This window comes from Propithecus coquereli, unplaced genomic scaffold, assembly GCF_000956105.1.
Source record: "Propithecus coquereli isolate 6110/MARCELLA unplaced genomic scaffold, Pcoq_1.0 Scaffold37, whole genome shotgun sequence".
NCBI classification, from domain to species: domain Eukaryota; kingdom Metazoa; phylum Chordata; class Mammalia; order Primates; family Indriidae; genus Propithecus; species Propithecus coquereli.
Window position 1 is genome coordinate 4,606,340 of NW_012149396.1, and position 18,807 is coordinate 4,625,146.

General features: G+C 36.7%; 1 protein-coding gene across 9 annotated transcripts in view; it reads right to left on the reverse strand.

Moving 5' to 3' along the window:
- TCF4 (transcription factor 4) overlaps positions 1-18,807 on the reverse strand; it is a 392,852-nt gene that overhangs the window by 48,377 nt on the left and 325,668 nt on the right. For all 9 annotated transcript variants that reach the window (XM_012651753.1, XM_012651754.1, XM_012651755.1 and 6 more), the window contains 2 exons: positions 6,551-6,656; positions 2,900-3,033 (listed from right to left, as the gene is read on the reverse strand). In XM_012651753.1, coding sequence (XP_012507207.1) covers positions 2,900-3,033; positions 6,551-6,656 — 240 coding nt within the window. The remainder of the gene's footprint in view (positions 1-2,899; positions 3,034-6,550; positions 6,657-18,807) is intronic.

Consider the following 18,807-nt stretch of genomic DNA (forward strand, 5'->3'; position numbering starts at 1 on the left):
GGCACTATTATCTTTTGTGCCAGATAATTCTTTGCTGTGCAAGCTCTCCTGTGCAAAACAGTCTGTTTACCAGCAACCTTGGCCTCTAAACACTGGATTCCAGTAGCATCTACCCCCTAGTTGTGACAACAAAAATGTCTCCAGACATTGCCAAATGTTCACCGAAGGGCAAAATCCCCCTCTCACCAGTTGAGAATTACTGGAGTAAAAGTTTATGTTACGAAAAATAAAAACCAACAGAACTTCCTTTATACTAAAATTCCAGATTCCTGAGACTATTTCACTCGATCATGCCTAAATCATGCCAGACAGTGAGGACTCTATCCTATTTTTAAAAAGAACTCTGCCAACTCATTCCGAACTTAAATCTTCTACAACATCCCATTCCAAAGCTTAACCCCAAACTCCATGCATCTGAGTGAGTTTGTGTGTGTATCTGTAACGTAGTAGTAATTACCTGTGGGATACTATTGCAGACACCGACGCTGCAAAGGGGATTTAAAGACTTAAAATTGGTGACCTGACAGTCTCTACTGACATATGTGGATCTTAAGCTTATTTATACACATTTTATCATAACAGGGCATAAAGTGATGAAGGCAATGATGTTTCTAAAATGTTTTACCTTTAGAGGTAATACTAACTTAGCCAAAGGATACCCAAAATATTCCAGGGAAAGATCTCTGCTTTTTCAAACTATCCCTTTGCTCAGTGTGGGACTAGCCAAATGCCATGAACTAAAATTGTCAGGCACTATCATTATTTTCAAGTGAAAGGACACCAACTGCTACTGTATATTCAAACTATTCCCAATCAGTGTCAGATTCTTAAAAGTCACTTCCGTGAAAGATTTTCAGATGGTAAAATATTGAAATTACAAAGGTAACTAGATCTAATAATTCCATAGTTTCACTATCAGTGGGAAAATTCAACAATATACATCACCAGAGAGAGCTTATTCATTTCCCCTTTAAAACAAAAATCCTGCTCTGAAATTTGCTAACTGATCATATGAAGACTAAAATTCCTGTGTACAAAAACATCTTCTCATCTAGTCTATTGGGTTACTCCTTTGAAATGGTCTTTCTCTTTGGTTGGTAATATTGTTTTGCTTCAGCAAAACTTTTTCTAAAAGGAATGTAGTTGGTTCCCATTTGAAATTACACTTTTTGTGCATCAAAGCACATTTTGAAGATACTTCCCATACCGTAGACTTGATTGGGATAAAATCAAATCACCTAACTCAAAATTCTAGAGCGTGGTAAGAAAAGAAAGAAAGAAATATACGAGGAAAGAAAAAAATCAAATAAAAAAATAAACATAAAAATGAAAAGAGAAAAATGAACATCCAATAGACAACTGAAATTTCCACATGTTACTACAGTGCCAAATATTTTTATTTGTAATTAAAACTTCCCTTGCTCATAGGACACATGTAATTTTGATTATGTGTTCCTAGAGAAATGGAAAATGATGGTGGAGAAATAGAAATGTTAGTCAAAAGAAATTCTAGTATGATAATAGTTCTCTAAGCTTTCACTCTAGTCTCTTCAAGTAGGAGGTGGGAGAAGAGGAAATTTGAAAGTAAGTCATCTGCTATTTACTGAAAATGTGCTGAAACTTGAGATATTTGGGATTCATACATTAGAACTTGGGAGATGACATAAAAAGGCCAATTCCATCTCTACCATTGGCCTCTTAGGTACGTATAGGCTAATTGACCTATCTCCATCACTAGGACCAACTAAATAGGTATTTTCAAGATGTCAGAAATCTTATCTTCTGGATTTTTTTTGGTTTTCAGAGTAGGATATACAACCTATCATGTCTACATACATGTCTACAGACTGTACCTGTAGTGGTTGAGCAAGAGTGGGAACGCCACAAAAATCCAGAATTATTTCCTTTACTGGAACAGAGAAAGAAACATAAATGCTGACAGAGAAGAAGAAAATGTGGCAAACTGCAAGGTACAGAGTAGAGATGGAAGTACCACTAAGGGTCACTGGATTTGCCCTAACCACTTTGTATTTGTAGGAGTTGAGGTTCACATATCTTTTAAGCTACATTATTGCACAAGGGACTCAAGTCTCTTCTTATCTGCACCCCAAACCTAACTCATGATCTAGACTCTTTTCTCCTTTTAAGGACAGATTTAAATTCATCAGGGGATTCTGGGCTGCGGTAGAATTTGAGGCTTAGAAAAAAGTCAGATGAGTTGCTTCTTTCAGAACAAAGAGACATACTAGGACAGATGAGTGTAGGTGATGATCAGAGTGGAAATTTTTAGCAGTGAAACATGTAACATTCTAGCACCCAGCAGTTTTCACAAGGAGTGAGGCAAAACAGAATATCAGTGGCAGATTGGTGTATGAATCAGAGTTAAAATACGAAAAATTGGGAATCTGATCTGTGTGGAAACCCCATGGTTGCTCTTACTGATGGGAGTATTTAGAAAATATAAACTCTTTCTTTCAGGAATGTAACACAGGTCAAGGCGAAATGGAAATGTCCACGTATGATGTGTATAACCTACTACCACTCTGCCCTCTGCAGTCTTTCAGACAGCAACAAAATGACAAGGCACCCCTCTAGCTGAAATCCTGCAACTTAAATACAGTGTGTATTTATGTAGCAAAGGAAGCTGACGCTGTGATAAAGAAAGCAAAGAGCAAAACACAATAAACAAATGAACAATGACAGAGAGGATCTGGAAGGGTTTACAAAGGTGATTTGATCCTGTTATGTCTGTGATCAAAGAAACAATACAGTTGTAAGAATAATGGGTGTGTGCCATTTTTGCGTTTATTTGAATCCTGGTGTACACACATGCAAAGACAGAGCACGAGATTTCATAAACTAGCCGTGTTATTCCCATCACCACGCAAGTCCGTCTTACCAAACGTTCGTGTGGATGCAGGCTGCAGTAGCTGCTAGACTGTGGAATATGAGAAGAATTGCCCAACATTCCTCCGTAGCCAGGCTGATTCATCCCACTGGAGGAACTCCAAGGGTCACTGCTGTGATGGCCATCTGTAAAGGACAAAGAAAACCATGACTTTTCTGAGGCATTCAGCCTTGCCTTGTAGAATAGGGTTTTTTCATATACTTGAAAATGACTGCCTGTTGTGTATTCATCTTTGTGTTGGTTAGCTGATTGCATCAGAAGACAGTCATCATTATTTCTTCCCAAGTGGCACTATGCTGTCAAACAAATATAAACGTTTAACAAAGTTAAAGTATTCTTAGCAAAAATTCAATTGGAAAGGAACAACAGGGCATGTTTCTACACAGAATTATGTCAAGTCAGCATGGCAAATTCCTGCGAAAGAAAACATTTCTTAATATGTCTTCTGACCCTTTTTTTCTATGAATACCAGCTAAAAAGTTAAATTGTTCCTAAACTTTGAGGTGAAAATAAAATACTTAAGACATCACAGAGTTGGCAAGTTTACAGGTTTTGAAAACATATAGAGAAATTAGTGACATCTCAGATTTAAAGTGCTAGATTTCATTTTTGTAAAATATAGAATAGACAGAATTAGAATTAGAATTAGAATTAGAATTATGGTGCGTATGGAAGAGGAGTCTCAGATATATAGTTCTTAGGTTATTTTATTTTTATTTTTTGGCATGTAGGAATATAGCTATCTTCAACCTTCAATAGTAATTCAAGAAGTACATACATATCATAAAGTAGATATTACGCTACAGATAATTTTGAGAGCCTCTGGATTTTATAAAATTATTTATGAGTTTAAAAGACGTTTAAAATTATATGGAATTTATATGAAGTTATCTTTTCATGTGATGTTAACCTTTTGTTAACACCATATTAAAAACATTCCTATAGATTTTTTTCATTCCCTGGGTCTACTAGCCTAGAGGTTGTTATTAGAGATTGCTATTGTTTGGTTTTGTTTTCTCAAGCCTAGGGGAAAAGACAATCTATATTATTGCTGAATTCATTCATTTTTCCTTTCTTTCAATAGTTTAATAAAAATTACTGAGTACTGGATCTATACCAGACCATCTGCTAAGTGTTAAATGTATAGCAGGTATTGCTTTCTTGAAAATAAGATTGTCTTCACCATAACATTTATTTAATAAAGGCCTTTTGAAAATATAGGTGATAGGAAAGTAAAATCTGACACTGTATTTCATGAAGCTCTTTTCCACTGGGTTTTTAAATCCAGAAGTTGGAGTTTCGTAACAGGTAGAATAGTCTATAGAGTTCTTTCTTTAAGAACTATGCAAGCAAAATCATGTGTGCAATTCTGAAAACTTTAGAGTTTTAACTAGAAGATGGAAATTTAAGTTACAAATAAGAGGCCACAGTATTGAGTTTAAAATATGCCCCAGACAGTCTCTGAATATCTTTCACCTTAATCGCATATTCTTTCCAGTCCTGAATTCTCAGGACACCATGTACCTCTATTGAAGAAAGGTGATGTGAGACAGGATCAACGATGTAATTGTTTCTGTGATCATAATGTGAAAATACAGGATTTCTTTTAAAGTTATCACTCATATACTTTAGCTTTAGTCCTTAGATTATAGAAGTTTAAGTGTCACCTTAAATTCAAATATGAAGTTCAAGATTGCTAACATCTTAAATAGATGGCACATATGACAAATAGATTGAGAATATATATCATTGAACAAGAGTCTCCTGAAACATTCTGACAACGTGATATACTGGGTGGCAATACGTTTAGGATTGTTAACACAGAACACTCTATTCGATGCGGACTTATAAAAATACATATTTTACATAAATTATGCTTTTCACAGTAAATTAATATTTATCACATCCGATGATCTTGGCATAATGTTGTTTTGAAAGAATAGAATTAGTTGTGTGCAAATTAATTGTGCTCATGATAAATGTCAACTAGATTTTTTTTTTTTTTTTGCTTTTTGGATATTCATATGCAGAAAAACAAATTTGTTCCCCATATTTTGTGTGGTCTGCTAGGGAAAGGAGCCTACTGTTTTAATCTACCTGGCCTCTCCTGCAACATGTAAAAAATTTAAGAAAGCCACTTTCCCAGGCAGAAAGAAGAAATTTATCCTTCGGTTGATTTTCTCAGTCAAAATCTCTTTTGAGTGATGCATCTTTGAGGTTGACATCCTCTGTAAGCACCTGTAGGACAATTTCTCCCACTGCTCACAAAAAAAAAAGGGGGGAGCCCATGCCAAGGTAGCTACCGTTTACGGCTGAAGGCCTTTTATCGTGGCACAGAATGCACCCAAGCGACACCGCCTGCTGTATCCCTTTGAGAGTTACACCTAGGAAGGGGCACAAAGATAAAGGATCCCTTTATCTTTGGATAAAGCTCCATTATTGTGTAGAACAAATTCTCTCTATTCCCGAGGGACCCACTTGATTCAATGTTATAGATTTTCCATGGAATTTCGCATGTGAACTGACAATCTGAAAGAGCTAACATGCTGAAGGGAGAGAAGATAAACCTCTTCTAATCAGAATGATTTTCAGTGTGTCCACTACAATCTAAGCAAGACACCAGGCTGCTCCCCTGGTACTCTGTGCCCCAAGCGAACTCCTCTTCCTGTGACACGGCCCTTCCAGGAGTAGCATAAGGAAGGAAATCCCATGGCATGTTGCCAGGGCATACACAAATACGGTTTTCACACTCAGGCAAAAAGAATGAAAGTTCTGTGCACAGGAGTTCTTGCTAAATTCCACATCTACATTCAGGGTATTAACTTGACAACAAGATCATCACATTTGAAAATAAGTGCCACAGGCATATCAGGGATGGAGCCCTTAGGGGTATCCTCCAAATGGTTCATTCTTAAAGTAGCTGCTGTCATTTCCAACATCTTGGTCTTTTTCAAGAAGCAGAAATGGCAAGAGATTAGAAGCTCTGGTGGGGGGAGGTGAACCTATCCATCTATACTTAATTAAACACACTGGACAATTATAAAACAAATATGCTTTACCTACTATGAAGCTGGAATGTTCTATATTTGTCCCCCCCCAAAACTGGGTCTTTTTACCCTAAACCAGTTAGCATTCTGGGATACAGCTTTCACCAAGTAATATTCCAGTCTTTAAACGGGTCACTTCATCTTAAATGGGACCCTCGTTCTTACCTACGAATCAGTAAGTGGCTGAAAATTTTATATAAGGTTATACATGAGGACAACTTGTTCCCTGCTGGCTAAATCCAGGATGCTCAAAACATACACTGAGTTCAAACACTTCTAAACATACACATATTCTTCTTCGGGATGGTGAAGAGGCTGAAATGGTCGGTCATGTGCAGAAGCACCAGCAGCATCAGTTCTAAGTGAAGCAGATCAATCTAATCTTAACTCGTTATTGCTCAAGGGGGTTTAATTTTTTAAAAAAGTCTTAGTACAGTTTCAATTAATTCATTCATTTTTAACGAATTCAATTCCTAAGAAGTTCATGACATCCAAAATTGTGTACTTATCTACTATTTTACTCCTGTATGACATTAAATGGCCCAGGAAGATGCTGTCCAGTGGATTTTTTTCCTTAGAAGAAGAAGCATCTTACCTTGCATGAAGAAGGAGCTAGGGAAAGTGCTGGTTGCTGGTTTTGAGGAAGGGTAGCCTGGCGAGTCCCTGTTGTAGTCGGCAGTGCTTGCTGATGGAGCGTAGACCTGTGGAAAAAGAACCAATTGAATTTTGCTTTCTGCACTGACCAAAGCATCTCAAGGTCCATTACTTTACAAGAAGCAGATACAAAATATTAAATTTCTACCATAACCAGTCTAAATCTGAGCAAACCCTATAGATACTGGCCCTTTTAAAATATAGCAAAATTTAAAAAAATTCTCAGTACGTTTGTGTGAATAGGATATAACCAGGTATGATATTTTCCAGTGATAGACAAGAGTATTGCAAACAATGTCTAGTTGTAAATACACTATATAATACCCACAGGGTAGTCCTGTGAGGCAAAGCATTCTTTTTTCTTTTCTTAAACACCGATGGGCCCATAAGCATGTGAAAAGTAAAAATAGACATGCACCAAGCCTCTCCCAAAAGGTTGAGTAAAAATTCTACCTTTCAATTAAAAACTTCACTTTTACAGATAGAGGAGAGAAAGAAAGAGAGACAGTGGGCGAGAACACATGAATGAACTATCCAAACCACAAAAAGTGATAAATATATCTTGGAATATTAAATTCCTACAGTGTCAGCTTTTTGCAGAGATGCAAGTACAAGGCCATGAAAAGCCTGGATCTACGGAAGACCACCAACAATCAGTGTGTGCGCAGGAAGGGGAGGAGGGAGCCCTCCTTTTTAGTGCTTATTATATTTGTGTGTACAATAAACTTAAAAAGTGTGCCAAAAACCTAATTCACTTACATTCGTTTGCTAATACTCATGAGACTTGGGGAACCAGTTCTTTATAAAAATAGCCTGTGTATTTTCTTGTTTATGTTTCCTTTAAACAGGACAGCAGAGTGGAAAAGCATAAATTCATAAGGTACAGTTTAACTTTAATTGGTTTTCACCCTTGCCTTTTCTGCTAAATATAATTTTTTTTTTAATTCCCATTTTCTTTTGCTCTCAAAGTTCCTCTCTCCAGATGGCCAGAAAGACTGAAACACTGTCATCCTCTTGATGAAAATGGATACTTTCCTGCCTCCATTTTGAAGCAGGCAGCGGCTCACAAAATTGGCAGTGAGCCTACAGTGATATTCACAGGTCACAGTAAAAGGAAAAGAAATGCACCAATAAAAAGGCAAGTGCAGGGTTACCAAAAAATAACTCCCATTTCTTTTACAGTGCACATTGAATAAACACCCTAAGAAAAATTATATAATTGCCCTCAGAACACCATGAATCACAAACTAAACCTTGATACAAGGCTTAGGATTGCACAAAGGACAGGTCCAGAGACAGTTGTGGGAGAATATGCATACACATCCATACGTCAAATAAATGCTACATATGCCCCCCCGGTGCTCTTGAAAATTGGGAGGTCCAGGAGCTTAAACAAAACAAAAACAAACCAGAAAAGCCCATTCACACTTTAGAAAAATAAGGATTTTTCTTAAGTCACAACGGATATAAGCCCTATATTTCCATAGGACTTTATTTTGTAATTTTCAGCACGTTTTGTACGTATAAACAGTGATTTGCTTCTATTTCCACAGGGATTACAGTAAGGGGGGAAAAAAACAATGTTTTGAGTATTCTTAAGGAACTGAGAATAAAACTTAGTCCAGGAATCTAAAAAACAAATCAATCACCTAAGTTCTGTCAACCCAAACTCAGAATTTTGTTGAGAACTACACAACTAACAGTTCGGGAAATACTGTTAAATATATTTAGAGGAGATTTTGAGAGTAAGTTAAAAAGATGAAAGAAAATTCACCTTCTAAGAAAAGGGAAAATTGCAAATTAACAGAATGAGCATAATACAAGTATAATATATCTACACTCTATTAGCCTGATAGCTATTTGGCCAGTCAGTATTAATACAAGCTAAATGTGCTATATATTGTCCCCACATTTCAGAAATAAATCTATATTTACTATAAAACTAAAAATAATCTCCAACCCAAATTATTAGATCACTTTATGTTTTAAAACAATTGAAATCAAGTCTTTTAATATAGTTTAACTTTAATTACATATTCTATTACATTATCCTTAAACATGCATATTATGTCAACATCATTTGAGGACATTTTACAAGGTTCATCTTTTTTTTTCTTCCCAATTTGGGTAGAATTACTTGACATTTCTTTTAAAAAATAAGGAAAAATCTTTAGTTAATTTTGGTTATTTATAAGGAGGCTACTTTGACTATGAATTATGATCAAACTCAAATATCTAAGGATAAGATCACTTACCCCAAATTCATAAATACTGTTTGTATGGAAAAGAATATCTACAGAGTTAAAAAGTTTTTAGGATATATTACACCATGCAATTTCTATTTTTCTGCTGTTGTAGCCAATTGAAGACTCTTCAGATAAGATGAAAGTCTTTGTTAACAGGAAATGGATCACTGTTTATAATTTTTTTAAGGCAATTTCTGTATATTTTGTAAGTTTTCTTCATGTAGTAATTACAGATCAGGTACAATGTTATTACCTTTCCATTTATATACTCTATCTTTGTTACCTCATCTCAAAAATTATTTTTTAAGGTAAACGCTCCATATTTTTATTCATATAAAGAAATACCACATAGAACTATACTTTTTAAAAGTAGAAGGAATCAACAAATTTATTTAGTTCAACCCCCCAACAAACATTCTAAACATAAGAAAATTCAGTAATGGAATGGTTAAAGCTATATTACTCTTTATTTTTCACCATTTGATAGGTACTTTGTTTTAAAATTATAGATGATATTTATGAAAACACCATGATTGTAATGTCCATACTTCAGTTTATCTTTAATATTTTAATCTTTAATAACCTGGATGATCAGCAAGTTGCTTCATCATTTTTACTCAGTCAACTATTTTGCCAATTTTCAACCAAAAGTCTTCAAAATATGGGTTTCAATAAGGTTTTAATGACATTAAAATCTGTAAGAATAAGAAAAGCTCACACTCCTTTTGTTTTCATTATTATTATCCTAGGTATACAGAAAGCTTAATAACATAATTACTAAATAAAATAACTTTATTTGATTAATAAAATAATAAAACTCTAGATCTCTCCCAAGAGTTGGAGTTATTTTTAATGACAAACACCAGAAAACTGGTCCAATTTAAAACAAAATAAAAATCCCAAACTCTAGTACAATGTATTTAAATGACCCCCAACAATGAAATATGAGGAAAATCTAATGGGAATCAAAAATCTGCACTTAAATTTTCCTCCAATAGGTGGCTTAGATCAAGGTGATTGCTGGCAGCCTGATTCTTCCCACAAGAGTAACTAAAGAAGTGTGAAATTTTTGTTGCCAGATTGGACATAGGGAAATTTGCTCGAAGCTCATAGGCCACACTTCTTTTACTAAATTATTTTTTGAGTAAAAGTTTCATGGAAAATTAACAACACAGTATATTTAATATTCAAAGTTAGCACCATTTTCTCTCACAACGCTAAATTTAACACAAATCATATAGAAACTCTGAGTTTAACAAAGCTCTCTAGATAACACTAAATCTTGAACTGACACAAGAAAAAAAGGTTTTCATTTTACAGATTTAATTTTTTTTTTTTGTAGTTTGAGAAGTACCACTATGCCGTACTAGCTGTTCCATTCAATGTTCCCAACTATTCTTTCTGCAGTCATCAAGGAAAAAACAGTATGGTGAGTTCTGAATAAAACCTCTGCCTATCAGAAAAGAAGAAAACCAAGCCAGCACACACAAACCAACAAACAAAATGAAGGCAGCATGCCTTTTCCTTTTGATACTCTCATTTTTATTGGTCTTGACATATCAGTTTCACTTACAGAGATTTTAAAACAACAATGATTACCATTTGTTTAGGGCCTCTTGTGGAACAGCTTTTGTGGTAGAAGTTCCACATACATCATTTCTAACCTTCGTAGTGATCACACAAGGTGGATACTGCTAATAGTATTAATATACTATTAGCCTTGTGAATTCCTATTTCACAAGGCTGAAGTATCGTAGAGAGGTCAAATGTATTGTCCCAAACCATCTTGGGTCTGACTGCTAGTTCCACCATTTATTAGCTAGGTAACCTGGGATCTAGTACATTTAACTCCCTGGTCTTTGGATTCCTACCTGTAAAATGGAAATTATGATGTCTGCTATACAAAGTTCTTATGAAAATTAAGTTGCATAATAATATATGTAAAGCAACTACAATGGAACCTGGCACAATTAAGCATGCAACAAACATCAGGCATTAGTGTTGACGTCATGCTGCCATTGTTTTTATTATCTGAACAAACTTAACTCAGGAAGGTTAAGCTATGTTTCCACGTTACAAGTTTTTCAAGAGGTAAAGCAAGGATTTGAATTGGTCATCAACGTCTGTGTTCTTTCCATTAAAAAACAATTGCTTGTTCTTAAAAGGCAAAAGAGGTAAAGAAAAGATATTTTTAACCATCAACATGAGTCTATGCCCTGCTTATAGTTTATAGAAACAGTCTTTTGAGGTCTGATAATTACCTTTTAAGAAAATAAAATGCCAAAAGGCATGTTTATGGTGAAATCAGGTGTGCTTTAAGTAACCTGCTTCCTGAAGTAGAAACCTTAACTCTGGGGGCATCAAGAGAAGTGGCTTCATATCATGTACCATGAGAAGTGTCACTATGTGGGGTTGGGTGACGGCCACTGGATTGTACAGTAGACATTTACTATTCCTTCACATTCCGTGATTCTGTAAATACCATCTGAATATCTAATTTCCAAAGAGAATCAGTTCGGAATAATTGAAACACTATAATTGAGGCTCAGTCCCTTAAAGAGAGTTATTGTATGCTCCATGATAGGAAGAAAACAGCAAAGCAGAATCATGCCACAGATGCCCACGTGCTGGCTAGGCTCACTCAGTAACTCAGACCTCGGGAGATTTCACAAATATTTTCAACGGTGACAGTGAAGCACTCGAATGCCAATATCGTGTGCCACTGCTGATGTCCACAGACCTGGGCATATGTTTTGATGCTTCCCAGCATCTACTGGGGAAACATATTTGCAGGTGATGCGTTTAATATCCAGGCAACTGGGTTGGGCCCTCAACTCATACAATATTTTTTGAAGGACATGGGTCTTAGTAAGAAAAATGAATGGCTGAGAGGCAGTGATACCTCCACATTCAGAAGAGGGAAGATACCGCTGCCATTGTTCTTTGTGGCCAAGTTAAAGGCACTGCTAGCTGATCCATAAAGCAAGGGGAAGATGTACTTAGAAGAGACAGCCTCCAGATAACATGTAAACAGAGTTGGCAGGGTAGTAGAAATGACCCAACTCTGGAGTCAGACCAATTAAGTTCAAATTCCAGCTGTCACAATTCATCGTGAGGATATAACAGAGCAATTTATCCCTCAGAGCCTCAGTTTCCTTACTTATCAAATTAGAGATAATACACGTCAAGCATAATTCCTAATCTGTAATGGGCACTGAACAAATGGTATTATTATTTATTTATTGTAAGAGCTACTCATTGCTTACACTTATTTTTAACAAGGTGCTGTCCAATGTGGTTGGTAGCCATTAGTAATATACAGTGATCTGAATTGAAACTTACTGAAAATTAAATAAAATTAAATATTCAGTCCCTCAGTCACAGTAGCCACATTCCAATGCCCAGTAGCCACATGCAGCCACTAGTTACCAAACTAGACATCACCAACATGTTAACAGTAACTTTCCCACCATCGCAAAAAGGTCTACTGGACAGCGCTAGTGCAGAGTCACGCTTGTCCGTGAGGAGTCCCACTGGGCCATGCTTGCCACCCACTGGTAGGGCAGCTGACACAGCAAGGCTAGCTGGCTAGCTCATTTAAGACTTGCTGTTCCCTTCAGGCTGAGAAAGCAAGAACAAAGGCATGTTCTATCTAGGTATCCCTAGTACATGGTATACAACTGGTACTCAATAAATGTTGATTCTATTAAATGGTAGAACACTGCGGTTTAGTTTTATTCATTACTTTTAGAGTCCCATGCACTATTACATATTTCTTTAAGTCCTTTTTTATAACCATCTGTCAAAATGCTTTCAAGTCATGCCAAGCGACACCCCATGGAAGAATATCTGTGACCGCAGGTTTCTGGATATGTAGGAAGTACAAGAAAGAAACTCTTAAACTGCAATTTAGTCCTTGGCCCCTAGAGTTTTTGACAAAAGAATTACAGTTAGACATGATGTGATCACTTTTTATGGATAATAAAAGCTGAACAGACTTTTAGCTCTTTCTGTCGTGTATTAACGTTATCGGTAATTGGGTCCCTCTATTTTATTCACTGTTTTTATTATTATTTTTAAAAATCTTTTTGATCACTTCTTTACTGATGCTCTTTTTTCTTTCCTGCTACTTCTACACCTGCTGCTCTCCGTCCTGCCTCTTGGCATCATCTTTTTTAAAGCTCAAATGATTTCAACCTCATTTTGCAAAGCAGCAAAAGCAAGAGGTGAATGGACTTATCTCAGGGCCTGGACAGAGCGCGCACTCCTAACTTCTCACCCAGTTCTCTTGGCATTCTCTAAAGTCCTTCCCGACTCCCTAACTTAAAGATTCTAATGGGCAGTAAAAGGCATGAAAGGTTAGTACACAGATTTAAGTAGCAGAGTTGGGAAATGCATTGTAAGGCTCCAGTAGAGGCAGTTAAGCACACGCTGAAAGGCATAGAACAGTCCAAGCAAACAGGCCGAGAGTGCAAACAATCAAAAGCCAAAAACCGAAACAAACCACAGAAACAGAGATTATCACCTGATATATTCTCATTATATATTATCAAGTCAAGGAATATTTGCTAATAGAAGAAGAATCCTCCTTCACTTCCAAGTGATGGTTAAAAGCCTGTCTGCACTATTATCACATAGTAAGTAGAAAACATGTTTAGAGATAACACATAAATGCCTGCAGTATATTGACAAATAGAGGGGTATTTATTAGAAATGGAAAAATTTCATAGGTGCAAGCTGTTGAAATTGTCGAGTTTTTATTCCTATCTAAACCACTTGAAGTTTTTAAAGAAATTAAACAAATAGTTCTAAATGCCCTAAAACAATTCACAGTAAGAACAGTTTTATTTCCCTAATTGTCTTTATTGGCAGTCTAAAAAAGAGACTATTTCACAACTATATAAACATGTAAAATGTATGATATTAGCATTTCATTTCTACTAACTGAGCAATGACCCATGTTCACTCCACCAGGTCACATCACAAAAATATAATATATTTAATACATGAAAAAGAATATGGATATATTTCCCCCAAAAGCAATTCCCTGAGCATGTTAATATATTTAGAATACAAATCACTTCTAACATATATCCATACACCGCACCAAAAAATCACATACAATTTTCTCCCCTTCTAAATATCAGCTGAGTCCGGATTATCTATTCGTGAGTAAAAAACCTGAAGCTAAATCCTGTAAGTGAATTTCAGCCAAGAGTTTTTTTCCTTCTCACCCATCAAATTTCCTGTTCCGTGTTAAAAAGTAGCAAAACTGTAAGAATTTGAATCCCCTTCCTTGTTTGTGTCTTTATCGATCAAATTACAGTCCTGAAAAATATCAAGAAGATATGGAAAGAGGTAAGAGGAAGGAGAGCAGGAACCTGAGCGATCCCCAACAGAGCAGGAGTTGCCTGAGCAGGTAGGATGGACAGACTGCAGCCCTGTGCTCCCTGCCAGTGCCCTAGGCCTGCAGCAAGCTCAGTGAAGAGACAGCGAAAAAAGCGAGCTGCACCGATTACATACACTTGCGAGCCCTCTGCATGCAAAGCACACCAAGAGTTACGAAAACTCGGTGTTCTTTAGGGTCTGGCAGCGCTATCTTGTTTCTTCTTTTCTTCAAATAACAAGGCAATGATATCCCCTCCTAGGATTTTTATATAGGTAGCTGCAATGTATTTTTCAAATCTCTAAATCAAATTTTAAACTCTAAATAAAAATGAGTCTTCGTAGCTTTTGACATGTATAGAAATTTACAAGAGAGAAAAAAAAAAAACCTTGCTTTAGTTAAAAAAAAAAAAACAAGACAGAACCACTAATAATTATATGACAATAATATTACAATTTAAATCTACATAATGGTCCATTATTTTGGAAGTATTTTCAGTATTATCATTGCAACCCCGAGGAAGCAAAACTGCCAGGAGAGATGTGGGCAGGCTCACTCTGCTATGATATCACAGTTATGTTATCACAGATACAGAACATTGGAGATTTAAGGCTATTTTCACATATTATCCTACTGAATTCCTACAGCCATCCCAGTGAGATATGCGTAAGATTACCAATGAGAAACAAAGAAAAGCAGCGATTTATTACGGTATCATAGCTTAACACTCTTCACAACCGGAAAAGGACCTGGTCCCAACGCCCGCTGTGCCCCACATTCTTGTCACACTTGGCAGGACAATATGATGACGATGGTAAGAACAGCTAACAGTTTACTTAGGATACGCCAGATACCATTCCAGCCAAATTGTACATATACTCCTTTTGTTTTTACACTAATCCTATAGTTCATTATCGTCCAAATTTTACGGCTATGGAATCTGAGTCACAGAGAGAGGTTAAGTGACTTGCTTAAAGTCACACAGCTAATGAAGTGGCAAAATTGAGATTCAAAACCACGTCGTCTTGTTTCAGAGTTTGAGTTTTAAACCAACACAACAGTATCTCTCGATAGCTAAGAATTCTCTCCCGGTGTTCATGGACTCCTACCAAATCCCAGCTTTATAGAGCCCGGGGTCCCAGACACTGCCTGGCCATTTAGCAGCCCAGAGCCTGAGAATGCTGTTTTGCCCAGAGAGAAGAACACAAGATCATCTCAGGCAGGGGAGCACAAAGCATGCTCTTGTGTGCTACTACAAGAAGCAGGACCATTCATCTGTCTTCCACACATGAAGCTGAGCAAAGTAGTGGCAGGTATTAATACACTTGTTCAATAGTACTGGAGACAGAGTGAGGTTAAGTAATCTGCTGAGAGTTACACTGGGGTTTCGTGGTGAAACCAGACCCACGACCAAATACCCGCACACGAAACTGATTGAAAACCACCGTATTATTACCCAAAGTATTAAAGTGAAGTGTGAATATAGTCTTGTCTTTGTGTACTAGCCTCTGGCTCCAAATATTTCTTTTTATTTTTACACCTGCATTTCTCTTGCTCTTGGCACTAATGGAGCAGACACTGTATGTTTGCTATTACTTTCAACGTAGTGTATCAGAGAAATGCCCACTGCCAACATTATGAGTACCTTGGCCCTAGCTGAGAGTGCCTTAAACTGATTAAGTTACACCTGGCTAACGATCTCTTGAAACACTTAATTGCATAAAATTTGGTCCAGGTGAAACCTGACTTCTTCCTGGTTACATTCCTTATGTTACTTATTCACATGGGAGTCGGCTTCACCACCAGGCTCAGGATTGGCACAGATAAAAGACTACGGTGCTAAGTATATCACGACACCTACGTTGTTTCCAAACTTTTAATTTATTGAATGCTCATTACAAATCCAAGGTAATGTTAAGAAGAATATGATACAGTGTTGCAATTGATCATTATTACTTCTGGTTATCTTAAATCTTAAACAGATGTAACTAAATTATTTCTATTTCTATGTATACCTATCACATCAAATTCATGATTATTAGCTATGTCTAACAGATCACCTCCCATCTCAACATTTTTTCCTCTCTTGGCAAACAATTGTTTGCTTTTTTTTTTTTTTTTAAGATGATGACTGTTTCATTAGGAGGTATTAGAACATCAAAATAGTTTTGGTTATGTCTGCAATAAATAGCTTTGTGACCTCTGAAAGCATTGTTTTATCAACTAAATGAGGGCAGTCTTCTGGATGAAAACAAATTCTATGACTCCATTATAAAGACAGAAATTAATGTTAGGTTAGGGTTAGGACTGGTTGATTGTTGTTTCTTCTATAACCCGAATGCAAGGATGGCCAACTGCAGAAACAATAAGGTTAAAAAGAGTATTATGAAAAAAATGTGTAGGTGTGTTGGGGCTTACGTGTGTGTGTGTGTGCGTGTGTGTGTGTGTGTGTGTGTGTGTAGTACCTGGCACAGAATAGGCTCAAATAGTTACTAAGTGCACGCATGCCTGAAAGAATAAACACACCACACACAAGATACACGTCAAACTAAGAATAACATCATAACACAGAGAAAGATAAACATTCACTGGTTCTGCCAGAATAGATTTCAGTGCATTTCACTTCTAAATGTGTTTAGGGCTGAACTTTCTTTAGGTTGTAGAGGCAATTACCTATTACCTATACCTTAAAGGTCCACCTTTAAGGATTCTAAGAGCACCATTCCCCAATCTGTTTGCCTCTGAACCCCAGTCTATAGGTTGAAGCCTAGAGCTGACATCTTCCACAGGGTGTTAACCAGGTGTGCCTTTTTAAAAGGGATTTAAGCTCAAATAAGTTTGGATACTATTGGGGTAAACAAATTCATTTCACTGCTGCAGACTTTAGTCCCGGTACGTTACTACGAGGGGTATAAGCCTACATTCCCAGAAAAGTTTCCACGGTCACAAACCCATTTTCAGCACATCTCCAATCACCACCCTGCTATCTTTGGGAAATTCTGTTATAGTTTGTTAATAATTATTGCACCTCAACGTAATGAGGTCTCAGATCTTTTCCCAAGAATCAATTTTTAGAAAGAACTTTTAGAAACCGGAGAAGGTATGAGGGTACTGAGAGAGCATTAAAATAAGGGAAAGACACACAAAAGAAAAATGCTAAGTCACTTTAGTGTTTGACCTTGAGCAACCCTAAAGGTGCTATTCTTACTTCTCGAGTCCCAAGTTTCCCCAGTGCTGTGTTTGTACCTAAAAGCACAGCCAGCCAGCGGGCCATCGTTCCTAAGGACCTCATTCTTTCCCAGGAAGCAAGAGGGATCAAGAAGAAAACTGTGTGAGACAAAAGCAGAAAGTTACATTTTGAAGAGGAGAGACACAAGCAAGGATGAACAGACAAGCCCCGAGATTTCAACAGATATTGAAAAGATAAGAACACTCAAAGAAACAATTCACAAAAGGGGATATAGTACGTACTTCTCTAGATACATTCTTTGACCTTGAACTTAACTGCATAGAAGGAAATTTGGTAAAACTCTATGATTAAGCATGATAACGAGTTCATTATCTTCATAGTAGTTTAAATCATAAAGACTTACTGCATCCATTATCTCGTTTAGTCATCATGTTGAGATAGATTATCTCTCCAAGTGGTCAACCATCCCGCCCATCTTATGCTTTAGGAAACAGAAGCCCTAGAGGGTTAAGTGTCTTCCTTCCCCATGAGTCACATGATTGTAGGAGGGCAGCAGTGGGGCTGTAAACTAAGTCTTTTCACTCCAAATCCCAGGTGAGAAGTGTTAGCACTTGATCAGAATCTCCTTACACGTCACCTATGGTCTAAGGAATCTGCAGGTCAGATTTTCGTATTTGTAAATGGTATCTACTAATGCTAAGTAGAGTCACAAACGAACTCTTTGCTGTGCTTTGAAGCATCAAACTTAACTCTGGGTGCTTCAAACAGATGCCTTCATCTTCTGCTTACCAAGAGAATTGTCATGAACAGTGAGTTTCCAATCTGGTGAGGTTTTGAACAGAAATTGCTGCCATGGTACGCTGTAACATTGTTACCCCATATTCTCTTTTACAAAGCTGAAAAAAGTACGAATTATCTTTTTTCTGTCAAAACATATGGCCCTAACTACTTTCAACTGAAAACAAAAGCATGAAATAATTACCAAATGTATGACTCTGTGGCACAGATTGAAATGAAAAAAATAAGTATGCAAATTGTCAACATCTATGTCCAATCAGCTGCCTCTCTGTTACCCATTCAAATGCCCTCCCCTTCCCCTATGCCCAGGGCAAACTTTTAGGTAAAATCAACCAGCAATATTTCACTGATTTAATGCAGAGCAGAACTTCTACCTAGCACAAGTCTAGATGCTTCGGTGCGTTTTGTACACTATATAAAAAAAATAAATAAATTAGAAGGGTAGAATTTTCATTAGGAGCTAGTTGGGGAATTTAAGATATACAACAAGTAGCTAGAAAATGTATGCAAGTGCGTAGTATTTTGTACAAACTGCGTGTGCAAAAGAAACGCCAAGGGACTTACCCCATTAGAATAGG